This window comes from Pseudomassariella vexata, assembly GCF_002105095.1.
Source record: "Pseudomassariella vexata strain CBS 129021 chromosome Unknown BCR38scaffold_4, whole genome shotgun sequence".
Lineage (NCBI taxonomy): Eukaryota > Fungi > Ascomycota > Sordariomycetes > Amphisphaeriales > Pseudomassariaceae > Pseudomassariella > Pseudomassariella vexata.
In genome coordinates, this window is record NW_024467959.1 from 1,443,484 (window position 1) to 1,457,299 (window position 13,816).

A 13,816-nucleotide genomic window follows, 5' to 3' on the forward strand; every position below is an offset into this window, starting at 1 on the left:
CCCGCAAACGCGCTGCCGTCCTTCCAAGCAACGTGTCAAGGCGCTGTTTCTACACGACCAGATACCTCTGCGGACTTCTTTGGAGACAATCTAAGAAAGCTTCTAATTGCCAATGAAGTAGCGTCAGGCCCCTTGTTTCGTCGCACTGGCAAGTGGCAAGTGTTCATGGCCAATGCTCAGAAAGCCAGGCACGGGAAATCAGTTGATTCTGCACTTTGTTGCTGAGAGCGTCAGACCACAACTTTGCAGTAGCGACTAGACTGCTCAACGGAGCCGACTCCATCGCTGCTCGCGATAGATGAGTCGACGATATGCAGGCCCTGTGTCAGTGTGTCAGGATAAACCCACTTTGACGCAGAGATGACCACGATCATCGATATACAACATTGCCCTGAAGCTAGACTTAGAAGAGTTGGCCAAACAAGTATTGAGATATGGCTGCGGCTGAGTGCAAGGTCCTCCCGTCGCGGGCCTATCCACGTAACCGGCAACAGAAGATATTCAATGTTACCAAATCCTTCCAATTCAATCTTTCATTACCCGGAGGAATGATTTTGGCAAACACAACACGAAGCAAAAGGGGCCTCGATTGGCACGCGTCATACCAGTTGCATGATACTCTGGCCACAGCCACCGCTATGATAGGCGTGCTCGTTTAGAAGATTGAGGTAGCTCTCCAAGGAAGGAATATGCGGTCTCAAACTTGGAAAGGGCTAGTGCTCTATCTGCGTCGAGACACTCTCCCCAGAGCAAACCCCAGACAGCAATCAACAATCGAGAGCCTATAGACACCGAATAACACAAGGCACACTGCCTTGTATTGTAGCCCTCATCTCCCATCGACGTGGATACCGCATCCTGGCTGATCTTCGTTCGCCCTCCAACCCCGGAGAGTTCACGAATGAGGTTTACTGAACAAGTCGGGAAAAACAATCGTTCCTCGAGGGCAATCTCCAATATGCTGCTCCTCAATCGCTGAGATAGAAAACATCCTGCTTGTGGAGATCGTGGTCGTTTCTTCCCGTTGTTCTGAAATGACAGGGATGTCACGGACAGAAGAAACGGCCCGTCACTTGGACGTTGAAAATCCCATACCTCTTTGGTAACCGAGTTTTTGCCATCCAGTACTGGGTGCAGAAGCGACCAGCGAACACGAAGAGATCAACAAGTTACACTACAAATATCAAGTGCCGAAGAGTTGCCTCCAAGTGAGCCGCGTAGGGCTGTGGGAAGGCGAATTCGCCGTTCGAGGTGGCGGATCGACATCCCATTGCAGTCATGCTAATAACTTTGGAAACATTTCTCAACGCAAAACCAGTTTTTGGAGATGCCGAAAATAGAAAGAAACTATTATCAGTGGGTTGCACCTGCAGCTTAGTAGTCGAATATCCATCTACGATAAACGAGCCGATCGTGAGGCGCGTCGTCGTGTCAGAGCCGAATCCCATACTGCATTTGGGCATATGGGGAAGAGCTATAGCCTTGCAGGGGTTCCAGATGTGGCGTATTTGATAGTCGCCGCCCACGCTTAGGTTGTTTCTTCCAATCCCATGCAGGAACACCAGCAAAGGCAGGGGCATTGCAACGGCTTCTCGAGGTTCCGAAGGCGTGGAAGGGCTAACTTTCCTGGAGAGCAATAAGAACCGTTCAGGTTGACAAGTGACGGGACTTGTTGGCAACATCTGGTACCAGCGAGTAGTTGGTTTCAACCGATTTGGACAGTGAGTTGAACTTGCGGGTTGCCAGGCAAGGTCGCAAATGAAATAGAAGGTTTGCGCCTCCGGAATTCGTATACCTAATCATTCGCCCGTGAAGCCGATGCGACGTATTGGAGAGTGGGATCGCGAAGACGCCAGCCACGAGTGGAGAGTTTCTGCAGGCTTCCATGATACCTGCCAGGGGCTTCAAATGATGCTCTCCCAGGATGTGACTTCATCGTGGCCCGACGTCCAGGTTGCCAATCTCCCAATTGGTACGGAGGGTTTCCACCGCATGCTGCATTGAAGGGACCACTTACGATAGACTTCTGTTATGCGTCACAGGTTCTCGACGGCTATAAAAAGGCCCGTTAAAAGGAGACGGCCAGTCGGTGCCATTGTGAGCGTCAATTGCTAGAAGACCTAGAAGTCACCCGGAGCGCGAGAGGATTCGGGGAACGGGTCCCGAGACTCAACGTCCACACTTTGGTACACCAGGTTGACCGTTGCACTTGTCTATTCAGTCGATTTTCAGAGCCGCCAGTCGAACCGCGATTGCGAATTGGGAATGCATATCCAGGAGGTTGCCATCCGGCCCAAGGCTATCAAAGACCAGGATCACCCCTGAGCACAAGCGTTGTGGGACAGCGGTAGCCTATTCGTCCGTTTTCGCTCAAAGCCGTTGCGGATACTGCGAGGTTGGGCTAGCCTAGTCTGTTTTTTTTTGACCAATATTGGATAGTGAGAGCATCCTTTCAGGTGACAGACAAGGCAAGCGGGTTGGACGCTTGAGCTTAGCGACGGAAGGCTGAAAATTGAAGCTTGAACAGGTTGGACAGTTGGCAGAATCGCGTTCTCCTAAGGGCCTTTGCTATCCTCCCGACTCCGAACAGAATTAATTAACGCGTCGGATATCGCTGGTCGAGTTTCCACCGCACCCACTGCGATTCATGGCTTGGCGTTGGGCTTGTGACCTTCTAGAACATGGAATGCCTGGACGGCATCGGCTTGCGAGGAAACATCGCTACGGGTAAAGTTGCGTCACAAAACTTTCGTCCCATTATTAAAGTATTAGTACATAAATATACACGAGGTTGTTACCTTGCAGAGTAGCTGCATTGACATACCGAGAGTGCTCGTTCGAGGGATGCAGCTCTAAGGGGGAGCAGCTCGTGCTTGAGGAGCATGTCAGCGGCGGGCGTCGTGTTAAGTGGTCAATTGGCGCTTGGACTGGAAGTGGATGGACAGTTACTATTTAAATGAACATCGCATCGCGTCGAGAACGAGATCGACTTCAGCTCAAGCATGACCATCTACCTGGAGATCTATGTTACTACCTCGTAGATCTTGGTTCTTGAAGAAGATAGTAAAAGATATGATCAGGTTGCTGCCAAGTCCGCACGGAACGGCTTCCAACCCCGAATTTCGCTAGGTGGTTACTCGAACCCTGCAAGATTGATTTTTAAGTTCTATCGAGTCTTGACATGCAAGCACTTCGGCTTGCGAATATTCTGCCAAGCCACCTGTCGGGACCCGCAATCGGCCTATCAACTCGAACTTTCAAGGTTGGAAGTGGAATCATTTTGAGCCTTCGAGAGGCTGGAATACCCAGTTGAGAATCCTCCACGTCAAGTCTGACCAAGGTGTGTGCAGGAACTCTACTTTGTAAAACAAACAAGTGAGACGGCGTTTATCTCAGATCCCGATTCTCATTTCAAAGTCACGGCTTTTAATGGAAGACGGCTCGGGATTGAACCTTCAATTGCGCTAGAGGCTGCGATATATTCCGGCGCAGTCTTTATTTCTTATGCAGGTGCAAATAACAAGCATCAGAAGAACAAGGCGAGAAACTGGCTATTTGACCGGAAATGGGAACTGGGACGCGGCCGGCAGGGGTGGCCTGAAGATCTTGAACTCGGCCGCGAACTCTTTTTTTGACAGGCATATTGACACTAGCACCTGCAGCCTGATACAGACCCCGAATATACCCACGAGGAGCGCATTCCAACACTGTAAATACTGTCAGGTTTTAATTTCCCCTTCCAAGTTTTGGCCATGTGCAGCCGTTTTCATCCAAGTTTCTCAACATCGCCTAGCATGTCGCCTTGATTGGATCGCCCCCTCCTCTCCGGCATGTCGGGAACTATGTGGGCACCGCTGAAAGAGCGATGCTACACGGACTGTGGATTGGATTACAAATGTGCTGGCTGGTGCACAGTGAATAGGAAGCGGCGATATCCCCCCTATCCAGGCAAGCCCTATCGTCACCTTCTTCACCAATGCAACCAACGGCCTTAGTGGTTATACGCGTACACTGGGGCTGCATATGGGCTGGATCCGTTGTGAGAAAATACATCATTGGGAACCTAGAGGACGGTATCCTACCCGGCGTGTTTACGAGCAGCCCCTGCTGATATTCAAGGATGTTCATGTCCTGTAACCCCAACTAACGCGGCTGTCAGAGTCGGCAAGATTGTGATTCAGGACTCTTTATATCCAGGCTCCTAAGTCCAGGCACGGATGATGGAGAATACGAAGGGGCTCTGGAATACTATCAATGCATGATGTGCGACCACCACCACCACCACCACGACGCACATGCATCTGCGTACACCTGCGTACACGGTACAAGAGTCGCACAGCCAGAGGCACAGCATACTCACTGTAGCTGATACGACGAAACGCAGGGGAATTTCTATATATACTGGCCAAAGGGCTCAGCGTTCAACAAAACGCCGTCGAAGTCGTCGCCCGTCAAAAGGCTCGAGAAAATAGGAGCTTCAAATTGTTCGTTCGGGCTTGGCCTATTGAGAATCGTCTGCAGGATCCAAGCCACGTAGAAAATCCCACCTTAGCCTTCCGTATCCCAAGCACAACTTTCTTTCGCATCTGTCAACGGTTCTAGTTGAGTTTGGTATCGTCGAGTTGCTGTATCGTATCCAGCGGGGCCCTCGCCTTAGCTGGACCAGAAAAGTGACAATTGTCGCTTTACTGCTAGGTTAACTCATGAAATTGAAGCTTTTCGAAATTCTTTGGGGGAGTACAGAAGATATCAGCAGTCACCGTCAACCCTACTTGTATATCGCAATAAGTATTGACCCACATCCACGAATCCAAACAAGCCCTCCGGCGCCTCCGGTGTAATCGCCCCCCGCGGCGGTCTACTTGAAATTTCAGCTCTAGAGACCGGCGGTTTAGAGGCTTATCTGCCAGGCCGGATCGATGATCGGCAGATGTACTTTAACTGCACAGACTAGAGAATGCAAACGTCTTCCAGTACTACCACTCTGTAGCTCCTTACGGAGTACAGAACGAGCTCTAAGTTGCCCCTGAGGCAATGGCATATGGAGTTCTCTTCGTCCAAGTCGAGTTGTTTCTAAACCCACATCTACGGCGACTTGACTGATGCACCACGTCATAATGGCACTGAGAGTGCACGGACCTCAATATGTCAAAAGTATACGATTCGCACCGAACACACACCACTTGCTCTCGCACTTGAGACGAACGTTTCTTTGGGATCAGCAGTGTACTGAAATTTCGACTAGCCCTTCACGTCCAAGGATTACGCCACAAAAACTGCTACGCCCATCTCACTTAAGTCAGGGAGACACCAAATGCCGCAGTACTGACGTAGGGATCCAAGTACCTGTTGCATGACTGCAGCAGAGAACGCGTGTTGCATCTGCGTCCTCTCAATCGCGACTATGGGGACCCGGCCCCAGAAGACCGTGTGCTGTCAGACTGTACGGCTCAATAAACAATCACCTGTTACAAGTGATAATTGTTGCTTGCTTTGTCACCACAGCTCAAAACAATGAGGAATTAAAGACAAACAGACCTCAACTCCAGGTACCTGCACATTCACATGTGCTGAGTGAAAATGTCAAGAACCACTTGACAAGCCTGGTCGCACACTATTCACCGGCTAGAAGAAAACTTGCAGCGGAAAAGAAGAATAAAACGGTTGCATTGAGTCTATTCACTACTGGAACTGCATCTACTACTGCACATGCAAAGCTCAACCTTGAACCAAAGGTTAGAGGGAAAAAAAAAAGGCAAGGAGAGCATTTACTGCCAAAGAGAGCCTCGCAGCAAGACTTCACAGCGCAGACCTCTAGAGGCGTTGAGGCAGCGAGTGCCCTTTTGTGCCGCCTGCTGGGCTTTGACACACTTTCCGTCTTGGGGCCGGCTTCCCTTTAACCCCTTTAGGACCTGTTTTAGACGCTTTCCCGTTCGGCTTGACTTCCCTGATTGTCGGACGGCGGGTCAACTAATCCTAATCTATCCAATCTCAATAATTCCAACAGCCAAAGCACAGTACCAGACTCGTCTTTTGGGCCTGTCGATATTGTGATTTTTTGCTCAGCCCACCTGGCAACTTGCGACTCGCGAGGTGCACACCCCCCCAAATCACGAGGCCCTGTCCCACCAGACGAACACTTGAGCATCGGGTGTCCACCCTATCCTGGCTTAAACATCCCAGCTTGGCGGTGCCTGGCTTGAAAGTCCAACGACGTTTCCTCCCGCAACATCCTACTGGTCCACTGGACCCTCTGCAGTCTCTGCATCATCATCCTTCTGTTGCTGCGCTGCCGCATCTGCCCTCACACTCTTGCCCTGCTGCTGCTATCTCCTGGGCAGTCCTCCGCCATCTCACCTAGTTCCTCCACTACCAACGACCACCCTTTACCTTTCTCTAACCACGACTACGCCCACCACCACTACCACCACCACTACTACTCTCCACAAACAGCCGTCCCGAGTCGTTGCGTCCGCTCGCTACTTTTCTTATTTGACGAGTTTTTGAAACAACGCTGTCCGTTCTTCTTGTCTTTTGGCTAGCTTCGGATTCGACACGTCGTGCGACCGGCTTTAATTCAACCAACACTCGGTGCCTCTCCCTAGTTCCTTCCGACTCGAATTCGTTTCCGCGCCCTCTACGCTCGTTACCATTCCATCTCCTGGGCTATTTGCAACTTCTGCATTTTGCTTTGGGTGGGAAGAAACCTGCAAGCTGTCAAAGCAAGCAAGTAACTGAGAAACTTGCCTTGGTCGGGTTTGATCTGCCGCCGCCAATTTGTCTTTGGTCGACTCGTCTCCTTTCCTGCACTCCAACGACACCCCGAATGAACCTGTGAACACTGCCTCGCCGAAACGTCAATTCCCGATCTGCGTCCCAATAATACTCGGACACTCAATAATTGGACATATCTCAACTCTTTGGCTGCTACGAAACGGGCAAAGATCTCTTCGACAAAGAGCGGGATACCGAGATTTGCAAGAATCCCAGTTTCGTAGGGTACTTCCCAAGCGAGACAGCCACTGGGAGGCGTCGCTGCTTTCCTGCGCCCGTCGGTCGTGACCTGCACATTGTGTAGCCAGTGATACAGGGCTGCTACATTGGCTGGTCGCGCTACACGGGACCATTCCGACGCATCGTGGGAACGTACACAGAACACACCGGCGCTAGATAGCAAAGGGTTACGGCAGTGGAAGCCAGCCCACGACACCACATCTGGTGAACATCATGGCGCCCTTGACACCTCGCCTCAAGATCCTCTCAGGTCAGTTACTAACCTATTCATATTCCTGTCCCTGCTACTATCACCTGCACCTCACCACACTGCGAGTGTACCCGCGAGTTCACATTCGCCACCTCTGCATACTTGATAACCGGTGACCCCCCTCCGTGCCTGACCCTTGGTGCGACCATCAGGGGCGAAAAGTTTTGTTCCTCATCGCTCGCCTTGTTGTCCTGTGTCTCTCCCATCGTTCCGCCATACCATCCCACATTCGTTTCTACTCTCGTTTACCACATCAACCCCCTGCCTCGCGGAGCACCGCGCCGGCGCATGCATCGTGTTTACCGTGTCGAGCCCAGCCATGGACGATTATGAGCTAATGCGAGTCTGTACAGTGGGCGGCAACGCTGTGTCCGCCTTCCTGTCATGGAGACTCCAAGCAACGAACGCTTGCGATGTGACGCTGGTTTGGAAGTCGGGCTACGAGGCAGTTCATCAATATGGCATATCTTTCAAGTAGGTCCCTATGTCGGCTCCACTATGGGGAGTCCTCTAACCGTTCGCATCTAGGTCCGAGACTGGCAGTCTCGAACGTTTCAAACCCCGACGAGGTAAGTCGTACAAACCCGCATATAACACAGGCAGCTTTTTGACCTTCCGCGCTCTAGTTGTCCGAACCCCTGAAGAGGCTGCGAACAACAAAGAGGGTGCATTTGACTATGTCATTCTCTGCATCAAGGCGTTGCCAGACGTCTACGACCTTGCATCCGTAATCGACTCGGTGGTTACGCCCCAGCATACTTGCGTTTTGATAAATACAACGCACACATTGGGTGTGGAGCAAACCATCGAGGAGCGGTTTCCGACAAATGTTGTCCTGTCACTTGTTTCCAATGCCCAAATCACGCAACTGGGGACCAGCGAATTCGAACACAAAGGCTCAAGCGAAATATGGGTTGGGCCCGCCAACAAGAATGCCAATATCCCTCCGGCGATCCAAGACGATATGGCTCAGGCTCTGGCTATGACCTTGAGTACTGGCCAAGTGGATTGCAAGGTATCGCCGAACATTCGGCAACAGCAGTTTGAGCGGGTTATTGGGTGAGTCGGAGAGGGTGTCCGCATCGCCTAACGTTTAGTACTAATATTTTGCAAAACAGCCCGATCGCTTTCCATCCTGCTAGTGTCATCTTTGACACTAGTTCACACTCGGCCCTTCTGGAAAAGACGGGAGTCAGACAGCTGGTGTCTGATGTAATTGACGAACTCATTGAGCTTGCTAGCGCCTTTGGGTGTACGCTTAACGCCGAATTCAAGCAGAGCACGATCAAGGAGCAATGTCAACCTGCAGAAGGTTCGAGCATCATGTGGCAAGACTACGTTGCGCGGCGACCAATGGAAGTGGAGACGTTCCTCGGCTCTCCAATTAAGCTTGCTCAGTTCTCAGGGGTCAAACTGCCACGTATCGAGACGCTCTATGCCATTTTCCACAACCTCAACATTGTCAACCAAACGCGGCCGAAGGAAATCAACGGCTTAGCCCCCGTGCCAGGTTCACCAACAGGAACCATATCGATGCCCCGTATGTCGTCTAACGGACCGCCGCCGCCCCGCATCGTCCCGAACGGGGTGCCAATGCCCAACGGGAATGGCATGGGTAGACCTCAACAGCGACCAAGAAACTCGTCCAATTACTCGGGACCACCGCCGGGCATGCGCCGTGGGCCTCCTCCCGGCATGAACGGCGGTCCACCAAACGGTTACCGACCTCCAATGAACGGTGGCATGAATGGCGCGCCAAATGGTATGCGGCAGCCTTCGAGACGCGGCTCAGTGGAAGAAGACCTGTCCGACTTCAGTCATTTGGTCATGTACGATGAGGTGCCGGTGGGTGGCGAAGCTGGATATCCTGCTGAAAACCCCGACTTGGCCATCCGCGAGAGAGAATTGCAGCTTCGTCAGCGTGAACTGGCTTTGAAAGAACAAGAGCTGCGTATGAGGCGTGGCGCACCCGGGCCCCCCGGTCCCGCTGGCCCTCCGGGTCCCAGGCGACGACCTCCTCCACGTAACGGTGGTGGCATGGGCCCTCCCCCTGGGGCCGTCTATGACGAAGATGACGAGGAGGATGACTACTTCGACCCCAACGCCAACATTGCGCCCATGGTCGATCCGGACAACTTCGACATGATGAGTGTGACGTCCAGGAAGAACCGTTCCAAGGCGCCTAGCCAGAGCCAGATTCGGCGCGATCCTGAGATGGGAGCGATGGCACCGCCTGCCCGAAGTAGTAGATGGGGCCGGCCAGGATTCGGCAGAAACCGTTCTAGTCAGATCATCGACGCCGTGCCTGGCCTCCACGAGAACATCCTCGACGACCCGTTGATGTCGTGCTCTTCCAACCGATACGGTACTGTCGATCGGGGACAGATGCATGCCGGCTCCCGAACCAACTCACTGACAGCTCAGCATTTGGACGCATTGAACGGACCGAGCATGGCTGGGATGAATGGACCGTTCCCGAGACGTGCTAGTCAATCGCCGGGCAATCCGTACAGCCCGTCCATTCGTGGTGGCAACGGCCGCCCGTCGCCGCCTGGTATGAATGGCCGCCCATCTCCACCAGACGGCATGCGCCAGCCAGTCCCTCGGTACCCGCCAGGTCAAGGAAATTCGGTCGCACCGCAGCAGGTTGAACAACGTGTCGGGGTGAGCGCCCTCCAACCACCAAATTTCAAAGATGTACGGAGTCTGACTGGCAGTGCGAGCGGTAGCGGGGGGAGTGGTGAATCCACACACCTAGACTCGGAACCCTCTGCACACAGCAGCCAGAGCAGTCTCGGTCCGCGACCTCCCATCGGTGTCCGGTAAAGGACGTGCCAAGTGACTAGCAGTCCACAATACATGTTACTGACCACACAGGCTGTGACGTCGCTGCCACGCCACGTATATCGACTCGAATCCGCTGATCTGGAATATTCCTTCCACTCACTCTGATGGCACGCATGGATACACAACTATCGGCTTTCGCCATGTTTGCAACTCAGTGGACGACTTCTGATGACCCTTCTGGACTTGCGTATAATGGATGCATTCGGCAACGGCTAGACGAAAACGACTTGGTTAAACTTTCTACAACATACACATAATTTTAGTCGCCCCTTCACCGGGTCCCAACGTACATAGGCATTTGGAACGACAAAGCAGCAGCTATTCATTTCTGGTAATATTGCATTGGGTTGCGGGGCCTGCTGTCTTTCTACGAAACACATATACTCCGTCTTTCTTCCCATGGCGCAAATACCATGCTCTTGTTTCGACACGACACGACTCACGGCATCTCGGCCTTAAATTTTGCCCATCCCCCCAAGGTTCTGGAGATTCGCAAAAGCTCCACGGCGTCCCTCGCCACCGACGGAATTAATGAAGGAGACAAGGATAACAGCTGTCCGTCCGCCGACGGGGAACAAATTCGAAGCTTTGTACAAACAAAATTCTGGTCATGATGTTCATTTGGTTGCTTCTACTTTTTTTTCTTTGCGTGTGTGCTCTAAGTCAATCGGGGTGCGGTTTGATGCCCTGGATTTCGAGAGAGGAGTAGTTTGGTTTTTGCAGGCGACACGTTTACGAAATACATTTGGGTTGGCCTCCACCACGCCCTTCAGCACAGGACGTTGACGACATGAGGTGAAAGGAGGGAGGGAGGAAGGAAGAGACTATGCAGTACCGCACATATGACCTATGGAGCAACAGCCAGCGGAGGCATTCTATTATTATTTTTTGATGGCCCCCCGCCCCCTCATGGCAATGAAGCACAGCAATGCCTGCTCCCTCTCTTGTTTCTATGTTTTCTTTTTTATTTACTTGCGATCGTAACATTTTAAAAGCTGGAGCATACGAATGCAGACTTTGGTGTGGCCTAGGATACGAGGGAGACTACTACGCGAGCAACGGGAAAAGTGGCAACGTTGAACTCTGGAGAGAGCACCGGACAGCGATGGAGAAGGCCAGTAAGTGGTACAACGATGTCGAGCTGGATGGATGCTCAAATTAGACGTTGCAAAGCAAGGGAACAGAGAAGATGACTACCTACCACCTTAGGAGTGAGTGAGGCTTAATGAAGGCCGCTTATTCGCGACTAGCAAATGATTACAATCAAGTTGCAGACGATGAGCATATATACATACACACGATGATGACACATTAAACTCTGCTATGAAAATGGTTTCTGCCACAACTGCTTGTTGGTACATTCCTTGAAACTTGGTGTTGAGGCGGAAACTTGCTGGGAAGGGCTCTAGCCAACTAGGGTGGTCATGGAATCACTCCAAAAGTCTGCATGCATCATTGCCTTCTTGACCCCCTGAGCTCTAGTCCAGGATGAAAGCTGTCAAGTTCGAGAGACTCGGCATCCGAGACATCAGACTGATACAGGTGCCCACCCTGACCTGCCAACCATGCAGAACTTAATCCCTGTTTTTCGACCGTGCGGTGGATGTCATCTGGAACTATTTCAGGTTGATCTAATGTCGCAACGGGAACGGGGTTTCCCATGATTTGTAGCTAAATCTAGAGGTGGTTTGACCTTCGGAGGTTTACAAACTCGAAACCACGCGACGGACCGCGAATTTTCGGGGCGCAGGGGATCCACTTGGATGGGATGGGATGGGGAGGAAGGTGGAAAGCTAGGGTCACATCCCCGAACGGTCAGGCGCGGTGAGTGGCGTGCCACGAATACTGTGGTTCGTTCATGTCTCGACACGGCAAGGCTTGAGAATCTTGATTGCGAATTGACAGGGCGAAGCTCGAAAACGGTGTTATTGAACATTGGTCATCTTGTTGATGCGGATGGCATCGTGGCTGCCTTATTGGTCGGGATTTGGCGCTAAAGCCGTTGTTTGGAACACAACTTCGAGTTAGAGCAGCTCAAGAGGAAATGGGAGCACCCCACTTCCTGCACTGGCGAAAGGCACGACGGCGAGGTGTGCAACGGCAAGCCATAGATTACACGGCAAGTCGTTGCTGCTCTGCTTGAGAACATCTCGGGCAGTCCTAATCGTAGCGGAGAATCTTGCCACATCGCCTCGGGCCGCTGAAAACCTAATTGCGGACCCATCTGCCTCCCCCGTGCTTTTCTTGCTTCAAGCTCCGAGCAGTCTGAACCGTCGCGCATCAACGTGGCAGTGCGGTAAAACCGTTCGCACCCTCGGGAAGGCAGGCAACTCTGCATCGAGAATCAATTGATATCTAAGCCCGAAAGAGACAAAGAAGAGGGAAAATGGCGACCAGAAATATCAACATGACCACGCAAGGCGGCAGCACGGCAACGAGGCCATCCATGGCGCCACAGGGATCGGGGAGCGTCGTCAAGGCGCGGCAGCTCGTAAGTCTTGCTTCTTGCGTGTTGGGCTTCTTGCTTTAAATTTTAGGGGAAAAGGGAGCCACACGAGGAGACGTGAGATGGGAAGGTAGATAGAGCTGAAGGCTGACTCGACTGGAACTGTGGCAGACGCAACTTCACTCGCAGCTGGCGCAGTTGTCGTCCAATTTGGCGGATACGGAGAACTTGCTGCGCATGACTGCTGTGCAGGCTGAGGCTATGCGAGGCTTGGGGAGTTGGCATGGGGGGATGTGAGTATTGTTTCTTTGTCTCTTCTCTTCTTTTTCCTCCGTCCGCTGGTTCGATCGGTTGGCCTGCCCTTGTGTGTTTACTGCGGTCGATTGTTGGGATTTCAGGGATAGACGCTGATGATTTCTGTGTTTGTAGGTTCATGGCTGCGAGTAAGGTGCTTGGGGAGGAGTCGGTCAAGGAGCAGCCTCAGATGAAATAAGGAAAGCGGAGATTAGTATGCCAGATGGTGGGAGCAGGACATAAGGAGCTTCTTATTGGAAGTGGTTGTGTTTTGGACAGACGCTTAACATAGTGATTTGCGGTGCTTTGGTAAATGAGCTCCGCTGCAACCAGCGCATCCAGGCATGCGCGTCCTTTGGACTTGGAGGGGGTACAAACTGGGAGATGGGCCGAATCACCTCTAGATATGTGAACAATTCAGGTCCGCCACAGTGATACGGTGCTGGTATGATTCTCCAATTGCCATTTCACTCGTAGCGCTCCCAGCAGTCGGATGGAAGATATCTCCGAAATAGTGATGGGGCCATCTTGACGATTGGTGAAATCATGAGTGTCAGGGGTATTGGTGACCTTGTCTCTGTAGTTTCGACGGAAGTCATTCGGGTGTTTTTCAGCGTATAAAGACTCGTTGCTTCTACGACAGGAGCTGAAGGATGCTGTTCTACTTACACGTATATCACAGCGGGCTGCTTTCTTCAATGCCGTCGCTTCCCGGACTTGAGAGATGCGGCCCCACGGCATCGTAGAGATCTTACAGTGCCTGAAATCACTCCATGAATCTTCGGTCATGAAATATCAGTGAAAGCTTGTCGATCACTACAATCAATAAGCCTGCAATTGGAAAGATGAAGAGGGGTGGCTCGAGGGTAGCACGGCGCCATGTGAATACGGGCAACCCGCCCCGTTTGAATGAAGTTGTTCTGAATTATCCGCAAGCCATGTAACAGATTCTCGAAAACAAAATG

General features: G+C 52.0%; 3 protein-coding genes across 3 annotated transcripts; 2 read left to right on the forward strand and 1 right to left on the reverse strand.

Annotated features, from left to right (window-relative positions):
- Window positions 1-1,129: 1,129 nt before the first annotated feature.
- On the reverse strand, window positions 1,130-2,076 carry BCR38DRAFT_426847 (uncharacterized protein; the record flags this gene model as incomplete). Its single annotated transcript, XM_040859795.1, has 1 exon — window positions 1,130-2,076. A coding segment is annotated over exon 1 (508 nt), but the record flags the coding sequence as incomplete, so codon positions are not given.
- A 5,507-nt stretch (window positions 2,077-7,583) lies between these two features.
- BCR38DRAFT_336977 (ketopantoate reductase PanE/ApbA-domain-containing protein) lies at window positions 7,584-10,090 on the forward strand (the record flags this gene model as incomplete). Its single annotated transcript, XM_040855501.1, has 4 exons — window positions 7,584-7,738; window positions 7,793-7,833; window positions 7,891-8,323; window positions 8,383-10,090. 4 exons carry the CDS (start codon window positions 7,584-7,586, stop codon window positions 10,088-10,090), a joined length of 2,337 nt encoding a protein of 778 aa, XP_040717995.1.
- A 2,407-nt stretch (window positions 10,091-12,497) lies between these two features.
- BCR38DRAFT_456161 (DASH complex subunit Hsk3 like-domain-containing protein) lies at window positions 12,498-13,050 on the forward strand (the record flags this gene model as incomplete). The annotated part of the gene is made up of 3 exons (XM_040861883.1): window positions 12,498-12,602; window positions 12,729-12,850; window positions 12,987-13,050. 3 exons carry the CDS (start codon window positions 12,498-12,500, stop codon window positions 13,048-13,050), a joined length of 291 nt encoding a protein of 96 aa, XP_040717996.1.
- Window positions 13,051-13,816: the final 766 nt, after the last annotated feature.